The 24,720-nt window shown below is 35.8% G+C and overlaps 1 protein-coding gene across 1 annotated transcript in view; it reads right to left on the bottom strand.

Moving 5' to 3' along the window:
* HTR2C (5-hydroxytryptamine receptor 2C) overlaps window positions 1-24,720 on the bottom strand; it is a 156,229-nt gene that overhangs the window by 42,009 nt on the left and 89,500 nt on the right. The window contains exon 3 of the mRNA XM_007078439.3: window positions 22,113-22,313. Within this exon, the coding sequence (XP_007078501.2) occupies window positions 22,113-22,313 (201 nt within the window). The remainder of the gene's footprint in view (window positions 1-22,112; window positions 22,314-24,720) is intronic.

The following is a 24,720-nucleotide window of genomic DNA, read 5'->3' as shown; positions in this document are numbered from 1 at the left end:
AGGGGAGAAGGATTGAATTGTAACTTCAAATCAGTAAGTGGCTTATCCTTGGGTAACGAAAATATTCTGGAACAGGGCAGTGGTGATGCTTACACATGTTGTGAATATATTAAAAACCTTCAACAAAATTATAAATGAAAGCAGAGAAATTACAACTAATACTGAGGAAATACAAAGGATCATTAAGAGACTACTATACGCAACTATGTGCCAACAAATTAGATAATCTAGAAGATATGGATAAATTCTTAGACACATACAACCTCCCAAGATGAATCATGAAGGAACAGAAAATTTTGAACAGTCCAATAATGAGTAAGGAGATTGAAGCAGGAAAGAAAGGAACAAACAAACAAATGAAAACCCAAACTTCCCAAAAAGGGGAAACCCAGGACCAGATGGTTTCACTGGTGAATTCTACAAAATGTTTAAAGAATTAAGGCCAATCTTTTTCAAATACTTCTGAAAACTTGAAAAAGAAGGAACATTCTCAAACTTACGTTATGAGGCTAGCATTACCCTGATACCAAAGCCAGATAAAGGCACTATAGAAAAAGAAAACTATAAGCCAATAGCCTTGATGAATATAGATGCAAAAATCTTCAATAAAATACTAGCAAACTAAATTCAACAGCACAATAAAAGGAACATACACCTGATCATATGGGCTTTATCCTTAGGATGCAAAAATAGTTTGGCATATGCAAATTAGTATATTACACCACGTTAATAGGACGAAAGATAAAAATCATACAATTATCTCAAGAGATGTAGAAAAAGCCTTTCACAAAATTCAACATTCTTTCATGATAAAAACTCTCAACAACTTGTGCATAGAAGGAATGCGTCTTAACATAATAAAGACCGTACATAACAAGCCCACAACTAACATACTCAATGGTGAAAGACTGAAAGCTTTTCCTCTAAGAACAGAAACATGACACACTTTCACTACTCTTACTCAATATACTACGGAATGCCCTAGCCAAAGCATTTAGGCAGGAAAAATAAATAAAAGGAATCCAAATCTAAAAGGAAGAAGTAAAACTGACTCTGTTATAGCTGACATGATTATATATATCAAAAATTCTAAAGATTACACCAAAAAACTATTAGAACTAATTAAACTGATGAAGTTTCAGAATACAAAAATCAACATACAGAAATCAATTGCATCTTTATACGTTACAAATTATTTGAAGAAGAAATAAAGAGAAAAAATCTCATTTACAGTAGTATCAAAAATGATAAAATACGAATAAATTTAACTAAGTTGGTGAAAGATTATGCACTGAAATCTGTAAGACTCTGGTGAAAGAAATTGAAGAAGGCAGAAGCAAATGGAAAAATATCTATGTTCATGGATTAGGAAGAATTAACACTGTTAAAATGCCCATGCGACCCCAAACCATCTTTAGATTCTATGCAAGTCTTATCAAAATCTGAATGGCACCTTTCACAAGAATAGAAAAGACAACCCTAAAATCTTTATGGCATCAGAAAAGACCCCAAATAGCCAAAGTAATCTTGAGAAAGAACAAAGCTGAAGGCATCATGCTTCCTGATTTTAAACCATACTACAAAGCTATTGTATTCAAACTATTATGGCACTGGCATAAAAACAGACAGATAGACCAATAGAACATAATCAAAAGCCCAGAAATAAACCCATGCCTATATGGCCAACTTATATTTGACATGGGAGTCAAGAATACTCAATGGGGGAAAGGATAGTCTCTTCAAGAAGTGGTACTGAGAAAACTAGATATTCACATGCGGAAGAGTGAAATTGTACCCTAATCTTACACCATTCACAAAAATTAACTTGACATTTAATTTAAACTTAAATGTAAACTTAACATTTAAAGACTTAAATGTAAGACCTAAAAGCACCAGAGTCTTACAGAAAAAAGAAACTAACAAACAAGGAAATAGCCCCCTTGACTTCAGTCTTGGCCAAGATTTTTTTGGATGTGACACCAAAAGCATAAACGATAAAAGCAATAACAAGTAGGACAACGTCAAACTGAAAAGCTCTTTCACAGCAAAAGAAACAATCAAAGAGTGAAAGGGCAACCAAAGGAGTGGGAGGAAATATTTGTAAACCATGTATCTGCTATGGGGTTTAATGTCTCAAATATGTAAGGAATTCATATAGTTCAATAGCAAGGAAACAAGTAACCCAATTAAAAACTGGGTAAAGGAAGATGTTACCATGCGGAAAATTTGAAAAAAAAAAAGTATACGGAAGAATCTGTCTTATTTCTTAGAACTGCATGTGAATCTACAATGATCCTAAAATAAAAAAGTTTATTTAAAAAAATTTTCAAATGGTCAAAAAGCCTGAATAGGTATTTTCCCAAAGAAGACCTATAAATGGCCAACAAGTACATAAAAAGGTGATCGACATCACTAACCATCAGGGAAATGCACATCAAAACCGCAATGAGATATCACCTCGTACCTGTTAGAATGACTATTATAAAAAATAAAAAAGAAAACTAGACCACTTTCTCACACCATTCACAAAAATAAACTCAAAATGGATAAAGGACCTGAATGTGAGACAGGAAACCATCAAAACCTTAGAGGAGAAAGCAGGAAAAGACCTCTCTGACCTCAGCCGTAGCAATCTCTTACTCGGCACATCCCCAAAGGCAAGGGAATTAAAAGCAAAAGTGAATTACTGGGACCTTATGAAGATAAAAAGCTTCTGCACAGCAAAGGAAACAACCAACAAAACTAAAAGGCAACCAACGGAATGGGAAAAGATATTTGCAAATGACACATCGGACAAAGGGCTAGTATCCAAAATCTATAAAGAGCTCATCAAACTCCACACCTGAAAAACAAATAACCCAGTGAAGAAATGGGCAGAAAACATGAATAGACACTTCTCTAAAGAAGACATCCGGATGGCCAACAGGCACATGAAAAGATGTTCAACGTCGCTCCTTATCAGGGAAATACAAATCAAAACCACACTCAGATACCACCTCACGCCAGTCAGAGTGGCCAAAATGAAGAAATCAGGAGACTATAGATGCTGGAGAGGATGTGGAGAAACAGGAACCCTCTTGCACTGTTGGTGGGAATGCAAATTGGTGCAGCCGCTCTGGAAAGCAGTGTGGAGGTTCCTCAGAAAATTAAAAATAGACCTACCCTATGACCCAGCAATAGCACTGCTAGGAATTTATCCAAGGGATACAGGAGTACTGATGCATAGGGGCACCTGTACCCCAATGTTTATAGTGGCACTCTCAACAATAGCCAAATTATGGAAAGAGCCTAAATGTCCATCAACTGATGAATGGATAAAGAAATTGTGGTTTATGTACACAATGGAATACTACGTGGCAATGAGAAAAAATGAAATATGGCCTTTTGTAGCAACATGGATGGAACTGGAGAGTGTGATGCTAAGTGAAATAAGCCATACGGAGAAAGACAGATACCATATGGTTTCACTCTTATGTGGATCCTGAGAAACATAACAGAAACCCATGGGGGAGGGGAAGGAAAAAAAAAAAAAAAAAAAAAAAAGAGGTTAGAGTGGGAGAGAGCCAAAGCATTAGAGACTGTTAAAAACTGAGAACAAACTGAGGGTTGATGGGGGGTGGGAGGGAGGGCAGGGTGGGAGGGAGGGCAGGGTGGGTGATGGGTATTGAGGTGGGCACCTTTTGGGATGAGCACTGGGTGTTGTATGGAAACCAATTTGACAGTAAATTTCATATATTAAAAAATAAAAAAAATAAAAAAAATAAAAAAAAAACAAAAAAAACAAAAAAAAAATAAATAAAAAAAAAAATAAAAAAGACAAGTGTTGCTGAAGATGTGGAGAAAAGGGGATCCTTGGTGCACTGTTGGTGATGAGGGAGCATAAGGCAGGCTGACGGGCTGCAAACACTCCCCCCACCCCCCAGGTGGCACTCCTGGCAGCCGAAGAACAAAGGGAAAGGGGAAAAACAAAGGGTTAACTGATAGGGATCATAGTCCTGCGGGACCTAAGTTTCCATCACCCCTCCATAGTGATGTGAGAAACAAAGGCAGAAGGAAATGGCAGATGAAACTAAATTTCCTTATAACCTGCAGCCTATTGACAAATACTTGAGGCTGGCAGAGTGAAACATTTCTTCAGGAACTCCTTACAGTCTTAATGCTAATTAATGCTTTGCTAGAGGGAAAAACAACCTTAGCCTGACAATAGCTAGGCCTCCTGGATCCTGGGAGCCTTCTTTAGCATATGAAAATCTCACTGGAAACTTCCCCTGGACTTTACCTCCCTCCAACTCCATAGTATATAATCAGTCTTCCTGCCCTTGGGTCCTGTCCTCCTGCTTCAATAAAATCACCTTTTTGCACCAAAGACGTCTTCAAGACTTCTTTTTTGGTCCTTGGCTCCGGACCCCATGAATCCCACTCCCCACTGTCACCCAAAAAAAACTTCATCATTGGTAGGAATGTAAATTGGTAAAGCCCTTATAGAAAACAGCATGGAGTTTTTAACAATGAAAAAAAAAATAGAACCAACGTATGATTCAGCAATCCCACTTCTGGGTATATATTCAAAAGAATTAAGATCCTCTCTGGAAACACACACACACACACACACACACACACACACACGTGCGCAAGTACTATTCAACCACTAAAAGGACGGAAATCCTGCCGTTTGCAATAACGTGTATGAATCTTGAGGGCATCATGCTAAGTAAAATAAGCTATACAGAGAAAGACAAATACTGTAGGATCTCACTTATATGTGGTATCTGAAACAGCCAAACACATAGAAACAAAAAGTACACTGGTGGTTGCCAGGGACCGGGGAGTGGAGGAAATGGGGAGACGCTGGTCAAAGGGTACAAACTTCCCGTTGTAAAATGAGTAAGTTCTGGGGATCTACTGTATACCGTGATGACTATAGTTCACAATATTTACTGTATACCTGAAAGCTACTAAGAAAGTAGATCTTAAATATTCTCAACACACACACGCGCACACACACAAGGTAATTGTGAGGTGATGGATGTGTTGACTAACTTCTTATGGTGATCATTTCAATATACATACATATATCAAATCATCACGTTGTACACATTAAACTTACACAATGGTATAAGGAAATTATATGCCAATAAACCTGGAAAAAATGATAACTTCTGAATTTTACACTTTGGAGGTGTAAATATATGTGCATTATATCTCAAGTACGGGAAAGTAAGGCATGGAAAAAGTTTTATCACGCTAACACTAAGAAAAGAAAGCTGATGAATTTATGTGTATGTTATACTATTTCAATTTGTCAAAAGTTCACACGCATTCTAACTGTGCACCTAAATGATATAGGGTAAAAATGAATTGAGTGAAACTGATAGAGCTGAAAGTAGAAATAGAAAAATCTACCAATATAGTCAGAGAATTCAACATCCCTCAATCAGTAACTCATGGAACAAACAGAAAAAAAAATAAAGAACACTTGAACACTTTCAACCAACATATGCTATTAATACTGAAAGGAACAGCTTTGAATCCAAATGACAGCCCCGCCTTAGTTTAAAGCTAGGTTCTCTTTTCTGCTTATTATGGATGTTTGATAAGAAATACAATTGCTGAGAAGTTTGTTTTGCTTGCTGTTTGCTATGAGCATTGTGAGACCTTTCCTGATTGTAACCCACTGTAGAATGGGCTGCAAAACTTCCTAAATGTAGTCTGATATGTAATGGAATGAGTGATTGTATACAAACTAACCGGCATTTCTCGCTTCTGTAAACCTGCTTGCTTAGCACATTCCTCACCTATCCCCTTCCCCCTTTCTTCCTCTCGCCACAAGTAAAAACCTCCCCTGTGCTATTTGTCTCTGTCTATAAAAACGCTATACCAACCCTAATCGTGGCCTCTTGTGTCACCGGCGACGAGTGCGCAGAGGACCAGGTTCGAACCTGCAATAAACGACCCTTGCCGCTTGGCTTTGACTTACGACTCTGGTGGTCTTTTGTGGGAGGTTTTGGAACTTCAGGCATTACAATACATAAGTAATAATCCATCCCCAAATAGCAGAATACATTTTTTTTTCCCAAGGGCACTTAAGACATTTAGCAATGTAGACCATATTCTTCACCTTAATAATGATCAATTATTTTTATGAATTAAATAGTATAAAATACATTTTGTGGTGATTTCATTAAATTAAAATTGATAAGAGGAGTATATAAAGAAAGTCCTCAAATATTTGGAAACTAAAGAGTACATTTCTGGGGCACCTGGGTGGCTCAGTCGGTTGAGCGTCCGACTCCGGCTCAGGTCATGATCTTGCAGTTAGTGAGTTCGAGCCCCGCGACGGGCTCTTTGGAGACCGCTCAGTGCCTGCAGCCTGCTTCAGATTCTGTGTCTCCCTCTCTCTCTGTCCCTTCCCCGCTCATGCTCTGTCTCTCTCTGTCTCTCAAAAATGAATAAACGTTAAAAAAACTTTTTAAAAAAGAGTACATTTCTGAGAAACTCATGGTTTAAAAGAGAAAAGACATGCCATCTCAAATTGTATGGAATGAAGCTAAAGTGGTGCCTACAGGGAAATTCACTGCTTTAAATATTTATATTAGTAAAGAAAAGTCTTGGGGCACCTGTGTGGCTTAGTCGGTTGGGTGTCCAACTAAGGCTCAGGTCATGATCTCGTGGTCCCTGAGTTGGAGCCCTGCGTTGAGCTCTGTGCTGACAGCTCAGAGCCTGGAGCCTGTTTCAGATTCTGTGTCTTGCTCTCTCTTTGCCCCTCCCCTGCTCATGCTGTGTCTCTTTTGCTCTCAAAAATAAACAAAACTAGAAAACCTTAAAAACAAAAAAGAAGAAAAGTCTTAAATCAATGACCCGTGCTTTGGCCTCAAAAAACTAGACAGTGAATAGCAAATTAAACCCAAAGTAAAGCAAAAGAATGTAAATACTAAAGATGAAATACAAATCACTGAAATATATAGAAATAAATCGATGGCATAAAAAAATTTCTAGAGTAGATAAAAAAAAATCCGGTCTGTTTGATCAGGAAAAGCAGAGAAGATATGAACTACAAATATCAGAAATGAAATAGGGGAATGCACTGGAGATTCCATACATCTTAAGAGAGAATAATATGTGAAAAACTTACAGCCAACATATTTGACAACTTGGATGAAATGGACAAGATCTTTAAATGACAACCAACTTGCCAAGCTCACACTAGAAGTTATAGAAAACGTAAATAGCTATGTATCTTTTAAAGAAATTGATATCCCAATTCAAAGTCTCCCTTTAGTTAAAACTCCAGACCTAAATGATTTCAGTGTGAGTATTAGCATTCTACCTACCATTCTAATTCTAAATTCTTCCAAAAAATGCAAGAAGAAACAGTGCTTCCTAACCCATTTCAGGAGGCCAGCATTCCCTTGATTCTAAAATTTGATAAATACATAACACAAAAATTGTAGACCAAAGTCCTTCATGAACATAGATGCATAAGTTTTAAACAGAAACCACCAATAAACAGTTAAGCAATCGTGATCAAATAGCGCTATTCTAGGAATAAAAGATTCGTTTGCATTCAAAATGCAGATGATATAATTTATCATGTCAAGAGCTTAAAGAAGAAAAATCATATGATCACCTCGTAAATAGAAAAGAAAATTTTAAAATTCAGCATCTATTTATGATAACAACTCTCAACAAACTAGGAATGGATGGGAACTTCCTCAACCTGATAAAGTTCATCCACCCAAATAAACAAACAGCAAGCAAATAAACTAAAAACTATAGCTACCATTGTACTTAATTGTGAATAACTGAAGATCTTTTCCCCAGTAAAAGAAAGAAGCAAGTTTGTCTGCCTTTATCGTTCATTCCATTTAACATCGTACTGGAAGTGTCAGTTCATGCAAAAATTCAACAAATAAATATACAAAAAACTGCTAGAAATATTAAACGAGTCATTTTGTAGTGTAAAATCAATTGTAGTTCTGTGTAATAAGAACAAAAAATTAGATACTGAAATTTTGAAAATAAGAGGGATAAGAATTTAAAGAAAATTAAAGATATGTGCAAGAATGTGAGCCACAAAACAATGTTAAGTGACATGAAATATGCCATGTTCAGGGATCAGATTACTCAACATTGATGACATGTCAATTGTCCTCAAATTGATTCATAGATTTAACACAATCTCAACCCAAATTCCATTTGGACATTTTTGTAAAAATTTACCAGGCAGTTCTATGGTTTATATGGAAATTCAAAGGACCCAGAATAGCCTGAACAGTTTTGAAAAAGAGCAAAATGAGAGAACTCAAACTATATAGTTTCAATATTTACTATAGCTGCATTACTAACACCCTGTGAAACTGACATAAATATAGACGTATTGATCACTTGAGCAGAATAGCAATAGACCAAAACATATATGGCCAGTTGACTTTTGACATAGGTGATACAAGTGAAATGTTATAAAGATGATCTTTTCAATAAATTGTACTGGAAGTATTAATAATCATGTGCATAAAAATGATCTTATCTCTTACTTCACACTGTATACAATTTTATTTATTTATTTTTTAAAAATATAATTTATCATCAAATTGGTTTCTTTACAATTTTAAATTTGAAATGAGAATAGATGCAAAAACCCTAACTAAAGTATTATCAAAAAGAATTCAATGATAATAGAAAAAAGAAAGACCCCATTACCAAGCAGGATTTATTCTAGAAATGCAAGATCAACTACAATTCAAAAGTTTATATAATTTACCATGCTAACAAGAGAAAGGAAGAATTTGTATAATGAAGCCAATAGGTACAGAAAAAGGAGTTCATGAAATTCACACCTGTTTAAGACGAAAGTCTCAGCAAATATAGAATAAAAGGAAATTTCCTTAACCTGATGAGAGGTGTTTCGCAAAATCTACAACTAACAAACATCATTCTTAATGTTGAAATATTGAACACTTTTCCACTATTCCACTAAAGAAAAAGGAAAAGGTGTCCATGGCCTCCTTTTCTGCTAGAAAACATTATTTTCTAAGTTTTATCAGTGCAATGAAGCAAGAACAATAAAAGAATATATTAAGAGAAGAAACGAATAAATATGTCATCATAAAATTACTGGATATGTACAAAATTCCAATGAATCTGTTAATAAACTCTTAGAAATGCTAAATAATTTGGGTAGCTATCTTGATGCAGAGTAAATACACGAAAAGTCAAAGGTATTGCTATATATGTACATACAGGGATAGGAAGCCAGAATATTTTTAAAACTTCCATTCTTGTCTGGTTAATAGATTCAATGTAATACTGACTTAACCAACAGTATGTTTTCTTTGGAAGATTGACAAAGTAATTTAAATTTTATATGAAAATGAAAAAGCCTTAGAATAGCCTGGACAGTTAGGACAAAGAGCACAGTTGAAGGACTTATCCACTAGATATCAAGGCTTATTATGAAGCTACAGTAATGAAGACATTATAATATTGGTACAAGGACAGACTACTGGACCAATAGAACAGAACAGATAGTCCAGTAGTGGATAAAGATGATGTAGTATATATATACATACAATGGAAGATTACTCAGTGATCAAAGAGAATGAAATCTTGCCATTTACAACAACATGGATGGAACCAGAGTGTATTAATGCTAAGCAAAATAAGTCAATTGGAGAAAGGCAAATATCATATGATTTCACTCATATGTGGAATTTAAGAAACAAAACGGATGAACATGGAGAAAGGAAGGGAAACTAAAATAAGATAAAAACAGAGAGGGAGGCAAACCATAAGAGACTCTTAAATACAGAGAACAAACAGAGTTGACGGAGGGAGGGGATGGGCTAAATGAGTGATGGACATTAAAGAGGGCACTTGTTGGGATGGACACTGGGTATCATACGTAAGTGATGAATCACTAAATTCTACTCCTGAAACCAGTACTACACTGTATGTTAAGTAACTTGAAGCGAAATTAATAAAAAAAAAAAAAAGAATTAAGTTGAGATGGCTATTGAATATTAATGTGAAAACTAATATCACCAAACTGTTAAAAAACAAAGATGGATCGCGTTGGGTATTATATGTAAATGATGAATCAGTGAATTCTACTACTCCTGAAATCAATATGGCACTGTATATTGACTAATTAAAATTTAAATTAAAAAAAAGAAAAAACAAAGGAAAACCAAAAACAGAGAGGTTTATCTTCTTGAACTTTGGATAGAAAGTTTTCTTAGCCTGGACATAAAAATCTCTGACCATTAAAGTAAACACTAACAAAGCAAACATCATTAAAAGAGTAAAAGGCTAGGGACAGATTGGGAGAATATATTCTGAATATATATATTTGGCAAAAGACTCATCTAGAATGTAAAAAATACCTCTAGAAGTCAATTTTTAAAAGACAATTATATTGAAAATAGGCAAATGGGTAGAAAAGAGACATCACAAAGGATGTAAAGGAAGATATCCAAATGCATTAAGAAAGATAAGAAAACATATTCAACATTATAAGTCATTAGAGATATAAAAATAAATACTAAAACGAGATTATCACTACATACTTACCAGAACACATTTAATTATTAGGACCTGAGTCTGGCAAACTTTGACGCATGGGCCATTCTGGCCTACAGCTTATATTTATGTTGACCAAGAATTATTTTACATTTTTAAAAGGTTTTTAAATTTTTATGCAACAGAGATCATATATGGCCCACAAATTCTAAAATATTTACTACCTGGCCTAAATAGGAAATGTGTTTTGGCCCCCCAGTTAAGACTGACAATACTAATTTTTGACAAAAAAAAAGTTATTCTTTTTCTTGCATTTCTTACATTACGTTTCTCTTGTCTCTTAGGTTATGGATGGTTTTGTGAATGGATACAACCAGTCTGGAAAAATCTTTGATTTCTCTTTTGGGTAAAAGAACAACAGAAAAGAATGTTTTTATCCACAAAAAAACACGGGCACTCAGGTGTTTTGCAACTTTATTTATAATAGCCGAACACTAGAAACACACCAAGTGTTCATCAACATTAACAAGGTAAATCCATTTTTTAAACATTTGTACAATGGAACACTGTGACAATGAAAAAGAACCAACTACTGATAAATGCACTAACATGGATGGATCACACAGACCCAATATGGATTGAAAGAAATCAGACTCAAAAGAGTACGTGATAGATTGCATATTATGTGTTTCCATTTATATGATGTTCCAAACAGGCAAAGCCAGTGTGTGGTTATAGAAGTCAGAATATTGGTTACCCACTGGAGATTACAAAAAGGGGGCAATAGGCAGTCCTCTGGGTATTTGGAATTTTCTATATCTTTTCCTGTGTGTTCATTATAGTAGTGTATAGATCTGTAAAAATTCATCAAACTCTATACTGGAGATTTGTGTACTTCCCTGTATATGTCCCACTTAAAATTTTTAAAAAGGTTTAAAGTTTATAGATACCATGAATTTTATTCACAGACATAGGTTAATACCACTGCCCTAAGGTGAAAATGATATCTAAGCTGTTGAAAGATGAGATAGAGGAGATAGTCTGAGGGCATGGGCTGATTTGTGAACCATGGCTACTAAGTAGTCACGAAGATGGACAAAAATCATGAATGTGGTACTTTACTAGGTATCAAAGTAACCAAACCACTAATATGGTAGAGAATTTTGCGTAGCAATGGAAAATGGCCCTGGCCAAAGACGTCAACATGCAAGAACCAAGACGGTTTAAAACAAATCAAGGCAGCAAGGAAAGAAGGCACAGAGAAAAAGATTAAAAAGCAATGTTTGAAGGAATTCTCTGAGAAATTGAACGTGGAGATTTGGAGAAGAATTTTGGTTCTTGTTGTCACGGGTGTACCTGGCTCACTTAAAGAAGTGAAGATGTGTCGTGGGTATGGTGAGAACCATTCCTTTCCCAGAGATAGGAGAGAAGGAGGTGTGGATGTGTAAATGATTAACAATGAAGGCTTAAATTAAGAAAGCAAATGAGGAAACGGAGAGACTGGAATGTGAAAATATTAAGGTGAAATATTAAGGAATATTAAGGACAAGTTGTGTTGATTTGCTATGGGGAGAAAGAGAAGAATTCTAAAACGATTCCCAGGTTCCTTTTTGGGTAAATGGGAGATGCCGTTGGTGTTCACTCGAGAAACAACAATGTAGGAGGAAGACAAAACAGAAATGTGGGACGGTGATGAGTGCAACATGGCGAAATGGCATGTGAGATATACGTACGACATTCATTTCTATATCCCTATACATCTTAAGCTAGAAAGCTGGATATAATCTGGATAGAATTAGAAATGTTTACTTGAGACTCATCAGTAGATAGATTTTAGCGTTTTTTCTTGTGGATGAAGTAAACCAGGAAAACTGTATAAGCAACCAGAAAAAATAGAATCTTGGGGAAGACTGTAGTTTGTAAAGCAGAAAATGAAAAAAAATAAATAAGAATAGACAGAAAGATAAGAGGGAAGAGAACCCAAGAAAAATGATATCATAGCACGCAGAAGAAGAGAGAATTATGAGGAAAGCATCCTCAACAGTTTCAAATGCCACAGAGGGAGCTAAAGTGGGAAACACAGTTCTTTTTAGATTTTTTTAAGTTTTATTTCTTTGGAAAGAGAGATCATGAGTCGGGGCTGGGCATGGAGAAGGAGAGTAAGAGAGGGAGAGAGAGAGAGAATTCTAAGCGGGCTCTGCATTGTCAGTGCAGAGTCTGATGTGGGGCTCAAACTCATGAACCATGAGATCATGACCTGAGCCCAAATCAGGAGTCAGATGCTTAATCAACTGAGCCACCCAGGCACCCCAAAAAACACAGCTTTAAATTGTGATCCATGGGTCCCTGGGTATCTCTAAGAGTCTTTCAATGGTATGGTGAAATCAAAACTATTTTTATAATCATCTTAACGTGTTATTTGCAGTTTTTATTGTGTTCACATTTTTTAAGTTGTTTTTTTTTTTTTTTTTTTTTTTTTTGAGAGAGAGAAAATCCCAAACAGGCACTGTGTTGTCAGTGCAGAGCCCCACATGGGGCTCGAACCCATGAATCATGATGTCATGACCTGAGCTGAAACCTGAGAGCTGGATGCTTAGCCGATTGAGCCACCCAGGCGCCCCTACTGTGTTTACATTTTTAATGATGGTTCAAAACAATAGTGGGTAAACTTGCTGGTGCCTTAGCATGACTCAGGCTAGTGACACCAAATTGCCCAAGTAGTCATTGTATTGTGCACCACCACGCACTTTCAAGGAAAAAAGGGCCAGTTTTACTTAGGAATGTCCTTCCTCAAGCTGTAAAAAAATATTAATTTTAGTAAATTTTGGCTCTTAATACTCTATGTGATGAAATGGAAGTATACATAGAACATTTGTTTTTTTTCCTAATGTTTATTTTTGAGAGAGAGAGATAGACAAAGTGTGAGCAGGGGAGGGGCAGAGAGAGGGGGAGACCAGAATCCGAAGCAGGCTCCAGGCTCCGAGCTGTCAGCACAGAGCCCGACACGGGGCTCGAACTCACGGACCAGGAGATCATGACCTGAACTGAAGTCGGATGCTTAACCAACTGAGCCACCCGGGTGCCCCTACATGGAGCATTTCTGCTGCATGCTGATACCAGGTGGTGACTTTGAGGAAAAGCATTCATTCAGTCTATAGACTTGGAGGATGAACTAGACAGTTGTCTCATGAAATAACATTTTTACTGGAAAAAATGAGTGCCAGACACACTAGCATTATCGATACTTGGGTATTTGGCAGATATTTTCTCAAAAATGGAGGAGTCAAACTCCTCATGTCAAGGAAGAAGACAGATGGTGTTTACTGCTGATGATAAAATTTGAGCTTTCAAGTGAATATTGGAACTTTGGAAAACTTGTATCCACCCTGGGAGTTTGACATCTTTCCAATATTTAGAGACTTTGCTGATAGGATTGGTAAGGATTATTAACGCACATGATTTTTTGATACTATATTAACATTTGGGAAATCTGCATGCGTCAGGGAGCCAATATTTTCCAAATGACCTATGCTTGATATCACAGAAGAAAGCCAAAGTCGGACACCCAACAGACTGAGCCACCCAAGAGCCCCATGATAAAGAGATTTTTAAATGTATAAGACAATAGGGGTGCCTGGGTGGCTCAGTCAGTTAAGCATCTGACTCGATTTCGGCTTAGGTCATGATCTCACAGTTTGTGAGTTCGAGCCCCACATCAGGATCTGTGCTGACCGTGTGGAGCCTGCTTGGGATCCTCTCTCTCCCTTCCTCTCTGCCCTCCCCCTGCTTGCTCTCTATCTCTCTCAAAATAAATAAAAATAAGCTTCAATAAAAAATTAAAAAATAAAAGTATAAGACAATGTCACTCTTCACTAACTTCATTTTTTTAAACTAAAGCTATTTTTCATAGAGCTATGTTATTTGTGTGAGCATACAATACATTTGTGGCTTTTATTTATTTATTTATTTATTTATTATGAAATTTATTGTCAAATTGGTTTCCATACCATTTGTGGCTTTTAAACAAATAAATAAATGCAATGATCTCAATTTAAATTCTAGGACAGTAAATATTGATATATATATATATATATATATATATATATATATATATATATAAAACTCATCTAAACCAAGTGCTCATTGGGGTCGTCCATAATGTTTAAGTGTGTAAAAAGACCTTGAGACCAGAATGTTGGAGAACTGATGGGTTAGTTCGCAAGTCACTAATGAACTTACAGAGAAGAGCTTCGGTAGAGTGATAGAGCTACAAAAGTAACTCTGACATGATGAACTATTAATGGTGACAGGGAAGACATGAAACTGACAATACCATAAGCTTGGCGGTAAAGTCTAAGGGACAGGACAGAACAGCCATAATTGAAATTCGTATATAGATGAGCAAAAGTATGTTTTTCCAATTCCTTTAATTTCCTCCTCCGTTAGTTTATGCAGTTAAAGAGACCCCTCTCAAAATACAAACAGGATTTTAAAACGGAACTAAGAAAGCTAATGTTAAAGCTCACATGGAAAATTAAACATTCCAGAATGTCTAGGCAAGCTCTAAAAGGTGAAGAGTCATGAGTGAAGATGAACCATTTCAGATGACAAAATGTATTATGAGATTTTCATAATTAAAACAGTGGGGAATTGGTACACGAATGGACACACTACTGGGGGCCAATGTAAAGTTCAGAAATAGGGCCAGATATGGAAGAAAATTTAATATACTATAAAGATGGAATTGCAAATTACAGACTACATAAGCTTTTTCAATAAACAGCATGAGACAATGGGATGATGATTGGGAAAAAAGATCAAATTGAATGCATATCTCAACATGTACAAAAATAAACCCCAAAAGGGTCAGAGATCTAAATGTTAAAAATGAGGAAAATAAGCGTGATTTACTATCTAACCTGAGCGAGGGGCAAGAATTTTTAACAATGACTCATAGAAATGTAGAAATAAAGTCTGACTAGCAAAATGAACTGGAAAAAAATCATTCTGCATTGCAGAAGCACCATACACTATAGCAAATAGTAAACACAGAAAAAAATTTTCATTTATAACATGCAAAATGTTTATCTGTGATGTCTAAAGAGCTAACGAAATTAAGAGATAAAAAGATCAAAAAAAAAAAGCAGGAAAATGAGCAAAAGATACACTTGGCAAAAAAATAATTTAGCAATGGCACTCAAACATATAACAAGCTCAATTTCATTCACCATAGAGTAGATACAAATTAAAACTACAAGGAGTTGGGGCACCTGGGTGGCTCAGTCGGTTAAGCATCTGACTTCAGCTCAGGTCATGATCTCACGGTTCATGAATTCGAGCCCAGCGTCGGGCTCTCTGCTGAAGGCTCGGAGCCTCTTTCAGATTCTGTGTCTCCCTCTCTCTCTCAACCCCTCCCCACTCACATTGCCTCTCTCTCAAAAATAAATAAACATTAAAATTTTTTTTAAAAATAAAACTACAAGGAGTTAACATGTCTCACCTATTGGATTGGCAAAATTTTTAAAGTTTGAAAATATAGTTTGTTAGCAAGGCTTTGGGGAAACGGGGTCTCTTACATGGCTGGTAAGGATGAAAAATGGTTCAACCCCTTACTAATTGTTATGTATACTTTTACCTTTTGATAGATCAACTCCCCTTCTAGGAATTTTTGTTGAAGTTAAATTTCCAAAAACATGAAACACATACAGGGTGAGAGGGAGTGAGTGGTATGCACATGATTATTTTTGGCGGAATTATCGGTAATTACAAAACAGTAGAAACAACCTTAAATGCTCATACTACACAGGGCATTGGATAAATAAATTATGACATATCTACCAGTGCAGTATTAAAAAAGAGAAGAAATGTGGCTTTTAAATGGAGTGTGTTGGCCATTTTCATATTTGGTTTTACATTTACCATCTTGCTATGAGTTGATATAGAGTGGTTCCGGGACCTACTACTGAGTGAAGGACATCGACGCGTTAACATGTATGTAGCATTTTGTCTTTTATATAAGAAAAGAGGGACAACAATATATGTGGGCTGGTTTCTGGAAAAAATAAACTCCAGAAATACACTCGACAAATGAGTGAATGGGTTAGCCAAGAGATAGAGGAGAGAGTGACATGTCTCTAAGTCACTATACTATTTGTGTAGTTTTGACTTTTGGAACATGATATATTTTTAAAATTTTTATTTTAATTCTAGTTAGGTAACATTCAACGTTATATGAGTTTCAGGTATACAATCTAGGAATTAAACAGTTCCATATGTCACCCTGTGCTCATCACACAACAAGTGCACTCCTTAATTTCTGTCCCCTATTCAACCTATACTTCCTACCCACGTACCCTTTGGTAACCATCAGATGGTTCTCTATAACTAGACATATATTTCTTGCTTTGACTCTCTCTCTCTCTTTAATTTTCTTCCTTCGCTTGTTTGTTTTGCTTCTTAAATTCCACATATGAGTGAAAGCATATGGTATGGAACCTGATATTAAGATTTTACCTGTTGAAAAACAAAGTCAAGGTAAATCAATATTGAGTGTATACAGAAACCGAAAACTCCCGAACTGTAAACAATTGGTAACAAAAGAACCACACAAAAGAAAAAAATTCAAATGAATCCAAGCATTCTGAACACAATGCTTTGACTACATACCCTTGGTGGGAAACATTCTGAAGAGAAAAAAAATAATTGTAGCAAAATTTTTTAATTTTGTTTTATTTATTGTACTGGTATGAAGCTAGAAATTCTGAAATGAATTTGTTGTATTGTAGGATTTAAAAAATATAAATAAATATGGGGTGCCTGGGTGGCTCAGTCGGTTAAGCGTCTGACTTCAGCTCAGGTCATGATCTTGTGGTTCGTGAGTTCGGGCCCTGTGTTGGGCTCTGTGCTGACAGCTCAGAGCCTGGAGCCTGCTTCGGATTCTATGTCTCCCTCTCTCTCTGTCCCTTCCCCATTTGTGCTCTGTCTCGCTCTCTCTCTCAAAAATAAGTAAACCTTAAAAATTTTTAAAAATATAATTAATAAATAAATAAATTGATGCTTTTAGGGACCACATAGCCCACAGTGAGAAATATGCGGACTGATAAGTAATTAGGAAAGTACCAGAAGAATCCTGTGTTACTGGATGGGGATGAAAGGCATAGACATCTAAGAGCAATAATGTCCTCATAGTCATGACCATACCTGGGTTCCATATCTTGTTTTATAAAACAATTGACCACTAAAAAGACCAAGGGTTCCTTGTCTGAGAGGACTGATTTCAGAACTGGGGCATGGAAAGTAAAAGGTGAATCTGACATAATTCGTGTCAGAAAGTAAGAACTGATGGTACATGTTAAAAGGAGTTCTCAAAAAAGAGTCCAGGCCAATTTGAGGACCAAAAAAATTTAGTAATGACTTAAGCTATACTGGCTATAAAAGAAATCAAAAGTGTTTACCAGTATGAATAAATAAATACAAAGAGTGAGACGGAATCATAAGGAAAATTATCATTTTATAATCATATAATGACAAATGACTTAGGGAAGAATTATCAATGGATTCTAAGTCTATTGGGTCAACGTTTGTTGGAAAAGAATTTCTTAATTTCCAAATATATGGAGATTTTTCTGGTTATCTTTTGTTAAACATTTCTATCTCGTTTGAATTTCTGCCAAAGAATATACACTTTATGGTTCCAATACTTTGAACGTTATTGAGGGGCATCTGGGTGACTTAATTGGTTAAGTGTCCAACTCTCGGTTTCGGCTCAGGTCATGATCTCACGGTTTGTGCGTTCAAGCCCCGCGTCGGGCTCTGTGCTGAGAGCATGGAGCCTGCTTGGGATTTCTCTCTCCCTCTCTCTCTGCCCCTCCCCAGCTCGCTCTTTCTCTCTCTCTCTCTCTCTCTCTCTCTAAAAAAAAATAAATAAACCTTGAAAAAATTAAAAAAATATTTAGAATTGATTGACAGCAAAGTATACAGTCAAGTTTGATAAATATTTCTTGTTTAAATGATGGGAATACGTATTTTTCACTTTTCAATGAATTCAGCTTTGTTCATTGCTCTCATACAATTATTGAAAAGGGTTTGTTAAAATTTCACACCATGATTGTAGATTTGTCTACTGTTCTTATAGTTCTGTCCCTTTTTGATTTAGTAATATCGAGGCCATATTATTATACACATACAAGTTCATCATGCTATGTCTTTCAGATGAATTAAATCTTTTATCATTATGAAAGAAACTTCTTTCTTTAAAATATTTTATTTTAGTGAAAAGTCTATTCTGTCAGATTATTAATATAGCTCCACAGTCTTTCTGTTGGTGAGTGTTTGTGTGGAATACATTTTTCTATTTCTTACTTTCCTTATGATTTATATATGCCTCTTATAAACACATAGGTGGATTCTTTTTTCAAACCCTGTCTGACAATCTTAGAATATTTGGTTCCATTTACAATTAACATAATTACTGATATATTTGGTTTCAATCCTGCGATCTTAGTACGTGTTTTATATTTTTCCACCTGATGTGTGTTACTTTTTCTATCTTTTATTGCCCTGTATTGGATTCGCTTTTTTACTCTATAATATTCCTCTGTAAATTTGGAAAACACTCCTTTTCTGTTAGTGAATACCCTTGAATGTACAAGTTATACTTTATTCATCAAAGCTTAATATTAAAAATCCTTTTTTTCATTTCTCCTGGACAATGCAAACAGTTTACTTTCAACCTTTCTTACTTATGTGCTATTGTTTTGTGCATTTTAGTTCCATACATATTCTAAGCCTCAGAAGTCACAATTATTATTGTTTCATACAGTTAATGTTCCTCATATTTAACCACCCATTTACCATTTGCTCTTTTCTTCAGGGATTCGTTAAAAAAATTTTTTTTGAGGGGCGCCTGGGTGGCTCAGTCGGTTGAGCGGCCAACTTCGGCTCAGGTCATGATCTCGCAGTCCGTGAGTTCGAGCCCCGCGTCGGGCTCTGTGCTGACGGCTCAGAGCCTGGAGCCTGTTTCAGATTCTGTGTCTCCCTTTCTCTGACCCTCCCCTGTTCGTGCTCTGTCGCTCTCTGTCTCAAAAATAAATAAACGTTAAAATTTAAAAAAAAATTTTTTTTTGAGTATAGTTGACACACAATGTAACATTCGTTTCAGGTGTATAACACAGTGATTCGACAGTTACCATTTTCATTGTCCTTGTTTCCTGATTCACTTTTTGTCAGCTCATCGACGTTGTCATTTTGACACCTAGCTTTCATTGTTGCTGTTGCCAAAGCATTCATCCATCTTCTCAGGGCTCCATTGAAGTTGATCTCTTGATTTTTCTGTCTTTAAAATTGATTTTTTTCTTCTTTTTTTTCCTGCAATGGTGTTATGGTGGGTCTAAAGGTTGGTTTCTTTTTATTCATTCTTCTTGAGACCTGTTGAGCTCTTTCAGCATGAGAATCAGTTTCTTTCTTCAATTCCAAGAGCCATTATTTCTCCAAATCTTGCTTTTCTGCCTTGCAAAATTCTTTTCTCGCCTTGTAAAACTCTTCTCACTTTGTACTGTATGTCTATTCTTAGTCTTTCTTCTCTCTTTTGTATCCTTCCAATTCTTTTTGCTTCATTTATCACAATTTCTTCCAATCAACCTTCAGTAATGCTCTTTTTTTTTAGTTGTGTCTAAACTGCCTTTGAGTTGTTAGGTTTTTGTGTTATGCCTGGGCTCCAGATTTTCCGGTTGTTTCTCCAATCTTCAGTGTTCCTGTTTATGGTTTGTAGTTTCTTGCTGAACTATTTCATTTCAGCGTGTAATTTTCATATGCATAATACAAACAGTTCTTTAAAATCTATGTGTGGTAATTACCTTGAGTGTCTGTGAGTTCGTTTGTATCATCTTTTATTATGTTGTAGCTGATTCATGTTGCCTTCTCTCTTCATGTGTCTGTTTATCATTGTATTCCAGTCACTGGAACCGAAAAGTATTAAAAGAAATCATGTGAAGGGTAGAATGTTTTTTTTTTTTTTTTTTTGCTATACCAAAAAAATTTAGAAACATGAAAAAATATGAAAACATCTTAACCCCCTTTTCAGGATTCAGATTTCTATTGGTTACCCATGTCAAGGGTGATTTAAGCCTGGCCCATCCTTATTTCTAGAGTAGAGACCTTTGGCATCCTAAAAATAAGCTCCGGTGGGTTGACCTTGCCTGCTCTGTATTCCTGCTTTGGATGTTCTTTGCTTGTGAGACGGTGAAATTCGCTTCTCAACACATCTTCAGGTTTGGAAATACATCACTGGCAATGGTGACTCAAAAGCCATAGTTGTTCTTCTTGGATTTCTGTCTTTTTCTGGATCTCTCACTATCTTATTAGCTTCTCAATGCTAAGAGTATTTTTCCCATATTTTTTGTTCTCTTTAACACAACTATTATTGCAGATTATGCACGTGTCAGTAGACGCTGATGCCCCTAATCCTGTCAGTTAATTTAGCTGTACCTTTCCTTTGTAAGCACCAGAAGAGTCGGCATCTTTTTAGATGAGCTCTTTGGAGCGGAGGAAGTAAAAATCTGCTAGCCTTTGAATATGTAGGTCAAATTGTGTAAACGGATTCACTTTTTATCTGGGAGAAGTTTTCTTGCTTTTTATCCAAGGGTATGCATGTGTGTGTTCACCTGCAATAGAACGATCTTAAAACTGAAATTTATTTTATCAATAAACCCAGAGTCAAAATCTTTAGAGGATATCCGTGAAGACCGTATGGATGTCTTGATCGTGTTATGAACTTTACCAGAATCTTTCATAGAAACATAACTTTGAGGAGGAATTATTTAATGAGACACTAAATGTAAGTTCCAACTGGAAGAGGAGGGAAACAAAAGGGAAAAGTAAAAAAAGAAGATTGCAAAAGCCCTTACATTCTAATTGGTTAAGTTTTGTGACTTGAACATTAACGTTGTTAAGGCATTTGTGAATATCTCAACCATGAGCCATAAGATGATCATTTCTCTCACTTCAACTTCCCCCAAATCCTTAAAAAAAAAACAATGGATTTTTTTTTCGTATTGTATAACCAGAATCTAAGAAGATATTTAAAAACAGCGACATAGTGTATTTTAGGTCAATTAATGGCATAAATTTAGACATGTTCCCTTCATGAAGATTCATGTGACACTATTGATTTTGCCACTTAAGAATATAGGAAAGAATAAAAATATTAAGGTTAATGTTCTGTGATAGATTGATCTTTTCCAAGATTTAAATGCTACGTTTAAAAAATTTAGATGACCAAATATCTCTGTCATCTTCAAATCGTTTTAAATGTCTCAAAAGATTTTGCATCTGTGTTGTGGAATTCATTGGCATACGGGTGCATAAAATACTTGAGCGGCATAAATAGAAAGTTCACATTTACATATTAGCATACATGACATTTCTTTCATTATTGTTAACCTAAATATCAGATAAATAGGTTAAGAATAATTCTTAAATAGAATCCCGATTAAACGCAAATGTTACCAGTCGACGTCTGTTCGTTGTTCACAGTACATAATCCGAAAGTATTGAGCATAGCCGCTGCAATTCTAATGGCCAAGAACGTTATTTACCTATAGAAATTGCCCAAACAATAGCAATCTTCATGATGGCCTTAGTCCGCGAATTGAAACGGCTATGCTCAATAGGATTACGTATTGCTACATACCGATCCAGCGAGATAGCACAGAGGTGCATGATGGACGCTGTTGAAAATAAAACATCCAAAGAAATCCAGACGGGGCACAAATATCTAGGTAGTGGCCAGACATAATCTGAAAGAGAAAAGAGAGAAGACAAGAACATATTATCCAAATCGAAATGTCTACAGTCTTACATTTTAGTCTATTTCTTTCCTCTCATAAGCTACGCTTTTTAAAGTAAAGTGGAATTTGGCTAACATTATTTTCCATAGGAATGATGATGATGACAGTGATTATGTCAATGCCTTCAGTGCTACATACATTATTACTTTTTAAATGTTGTTAATGCGTAGTTATTTTTGAGAAAGAGAGAGAGAGAAAGAAAGAGAGACAGACAGCATGAGTCGGGGAGGGGCAGAGAGAGAGACACCGAATCCGAAACAAGCTCCAGGCTCTGAGCTGTCAGCACAGAGCCCGATGCGGGGCTCGAACTCACGGACCATGAGATCATGACCTGAGCTGAAGTTGGGCGCTTAACCGACTGAGCCACCCAGGCGCCCCCATACATTATTTTTTATTGTGATAAAATTTATAAAGTCTAAAGTTAATCATTTTAAAGTATACGTTCCCGTGGCATTGAGTACGTTTACAGTATTATACAAGCATTGCTTCTTTCTAGTTCCAAAACATTTCATCCCTCCAAAAGGAGACCATTATTCACTAAGCAGTCACTCTCCACTCTCCCCTCCCCCCACCCGTAACAATCTAATCTGCTTTCTGTCTCTATGGATTTGGCTAATCAGGATATTTTATATAAATGGAATCCTACAACAGGTGCCTGGGCTTCCTTCACTAACATACTGTTTTTGAGGTTCATCCATTTTGTAGCATGGATCAATACTTTATTCCTTTTCATGGCTAATGTTCTTGGTTGAGATGTTTTTGATGCTGTTGTAAATAGAATCGGGTTTTAATTTCCTTCACGCACGTTCATTGCTAGTATGTAGAAACTGTAACTGCTTTTCGTGGGTTAAGCTTGTATCCTGCAACTTTGTTAGTATTTAGTTTTGTGCGTGAGGGTTCATTAGGATTTTCCATTTATAAGACTGTGTCATCTGTGAATAGAGATAATGTTAGATATGCTTTTCGAATTTTCCATTGCATTTATTTTCTCTCTTGCTCAATTACTCTATATAGAATTTCCAGTACAGTATTGAATGGAAGCAGTAAAAGCAGCCGTCTTGTCTTTTCTCTGCTCTTAAAAAAAAAAAAAAAATCTTTCATTCTTTCACTATTAAGTAGGATGTTAGCTGTGGGTTTTCATAAATGCCTTTGTCATGTTAAGGAAGTTTCCTTGTATTTCTAGTTTATTGACTGTTTTTATCATAAAAGAGTGATGGATTTTGTCAAATGCTTTTTTTTTGCATCAATTGAGATGATCGTGTGGTTGTCTGACCTTAATTCTATACGTGATGCATGATTTTTATATGTTGAACTATCTTTGCATTCCCGTGATAAATCTCACTTCAGCATGGTGTATACTATGATGTTATATTTAGTTTGCTAGTATTTTGTTGAGGAGTTTTGCATCTATATTTATAAGTAATATGGGACTATGCTTGTCTTTTCTTATAATGTCATAATCTGGCTTTGATATCTGGATATTGCTGGTCTCATAGAATGAGTTACAAAGTGTTCCCTCAATGTTCTATTTTGTAGGAGCTTGATAAGAATTGGTGTTAATTCTTTAAATGTTCAGTAAACTTTGTCAGTGAAGCCATGTCGTCCTGGATTTCTTGTTCTTGTTTTTGTCTCTTCTCTATTTTGTTTATCTCCATTTTAATATTTACCATTTTCTTTCTTTTGATAGTTTGGGTTAAGTTTGTTATTCTTTTCTAGTTCCTTACAATCCAATTTCATTTGTAATTTCTTCTTTGATACATTGGATATTTAATAGTGACTGTGGTGTTTAATTTCCACATATTTATGAATTTGTCAGTTTTCTTCTGTTATTGATTTCTAGTTTCATTTCATTTTGGAGAAGATACTTCAAATAGTAATATTAAAAAATGTTTTAAATGTTTATTTATTTTTGAGAGAGAGTGAGCAGGGGAGGGGCAGAGAGAGAAGGGGACAGAGGATCTGAAGCAGGCTCTGTGCTGATAACAGAGAGCCCAGTGCGGGACTTGAACTCATGAACCATGAGATCATGACCTGAGCTGAAGTCAGATGCTTAACGAACTGAGCCAGCCAGGTGCCCCAGTAATATTTAAAAATGTCAATGTTTGTTTTGAGACCTGATACATGATCTATCCCAGAGAATGTTCCTTGTGCACTTGAGAAAATTGCTGTTTCTGCTATCGTTGGATGGGGTGTTCTATATATGCCTGTTGGGATTAGTTGCTTCATAGCATTGTTCAAGTCCTCTGTTTCCTTATTGATCCTCTGTCTAGTTGTTCTATTTATTCATTATTGAAAATGGGATATTCACGTCTCCAAGTGTTATTTTAGATCTGTCTTTATTTCCCTTAATTTTTGT

This window comes from Panthera tigris, chromosome X (assembly GCF_018350195.1).
Source record: "Panthera tigris isolate Pti1 chromosome X, P.tigris_Pti1_mat1.1, whole genome shotgun sequence".
NCBI classification, from domain to species: Eukaryota; Metazoa; Chordata; class Mammalia; order Carnivora; family Felidae; genus Panthera; species Panthera tigris.
The sequence above is the reverse complement of the archived record's forward strand: the minus strand, read 5'-3'. Positions and strand labels throughout refer to the sequence as shown.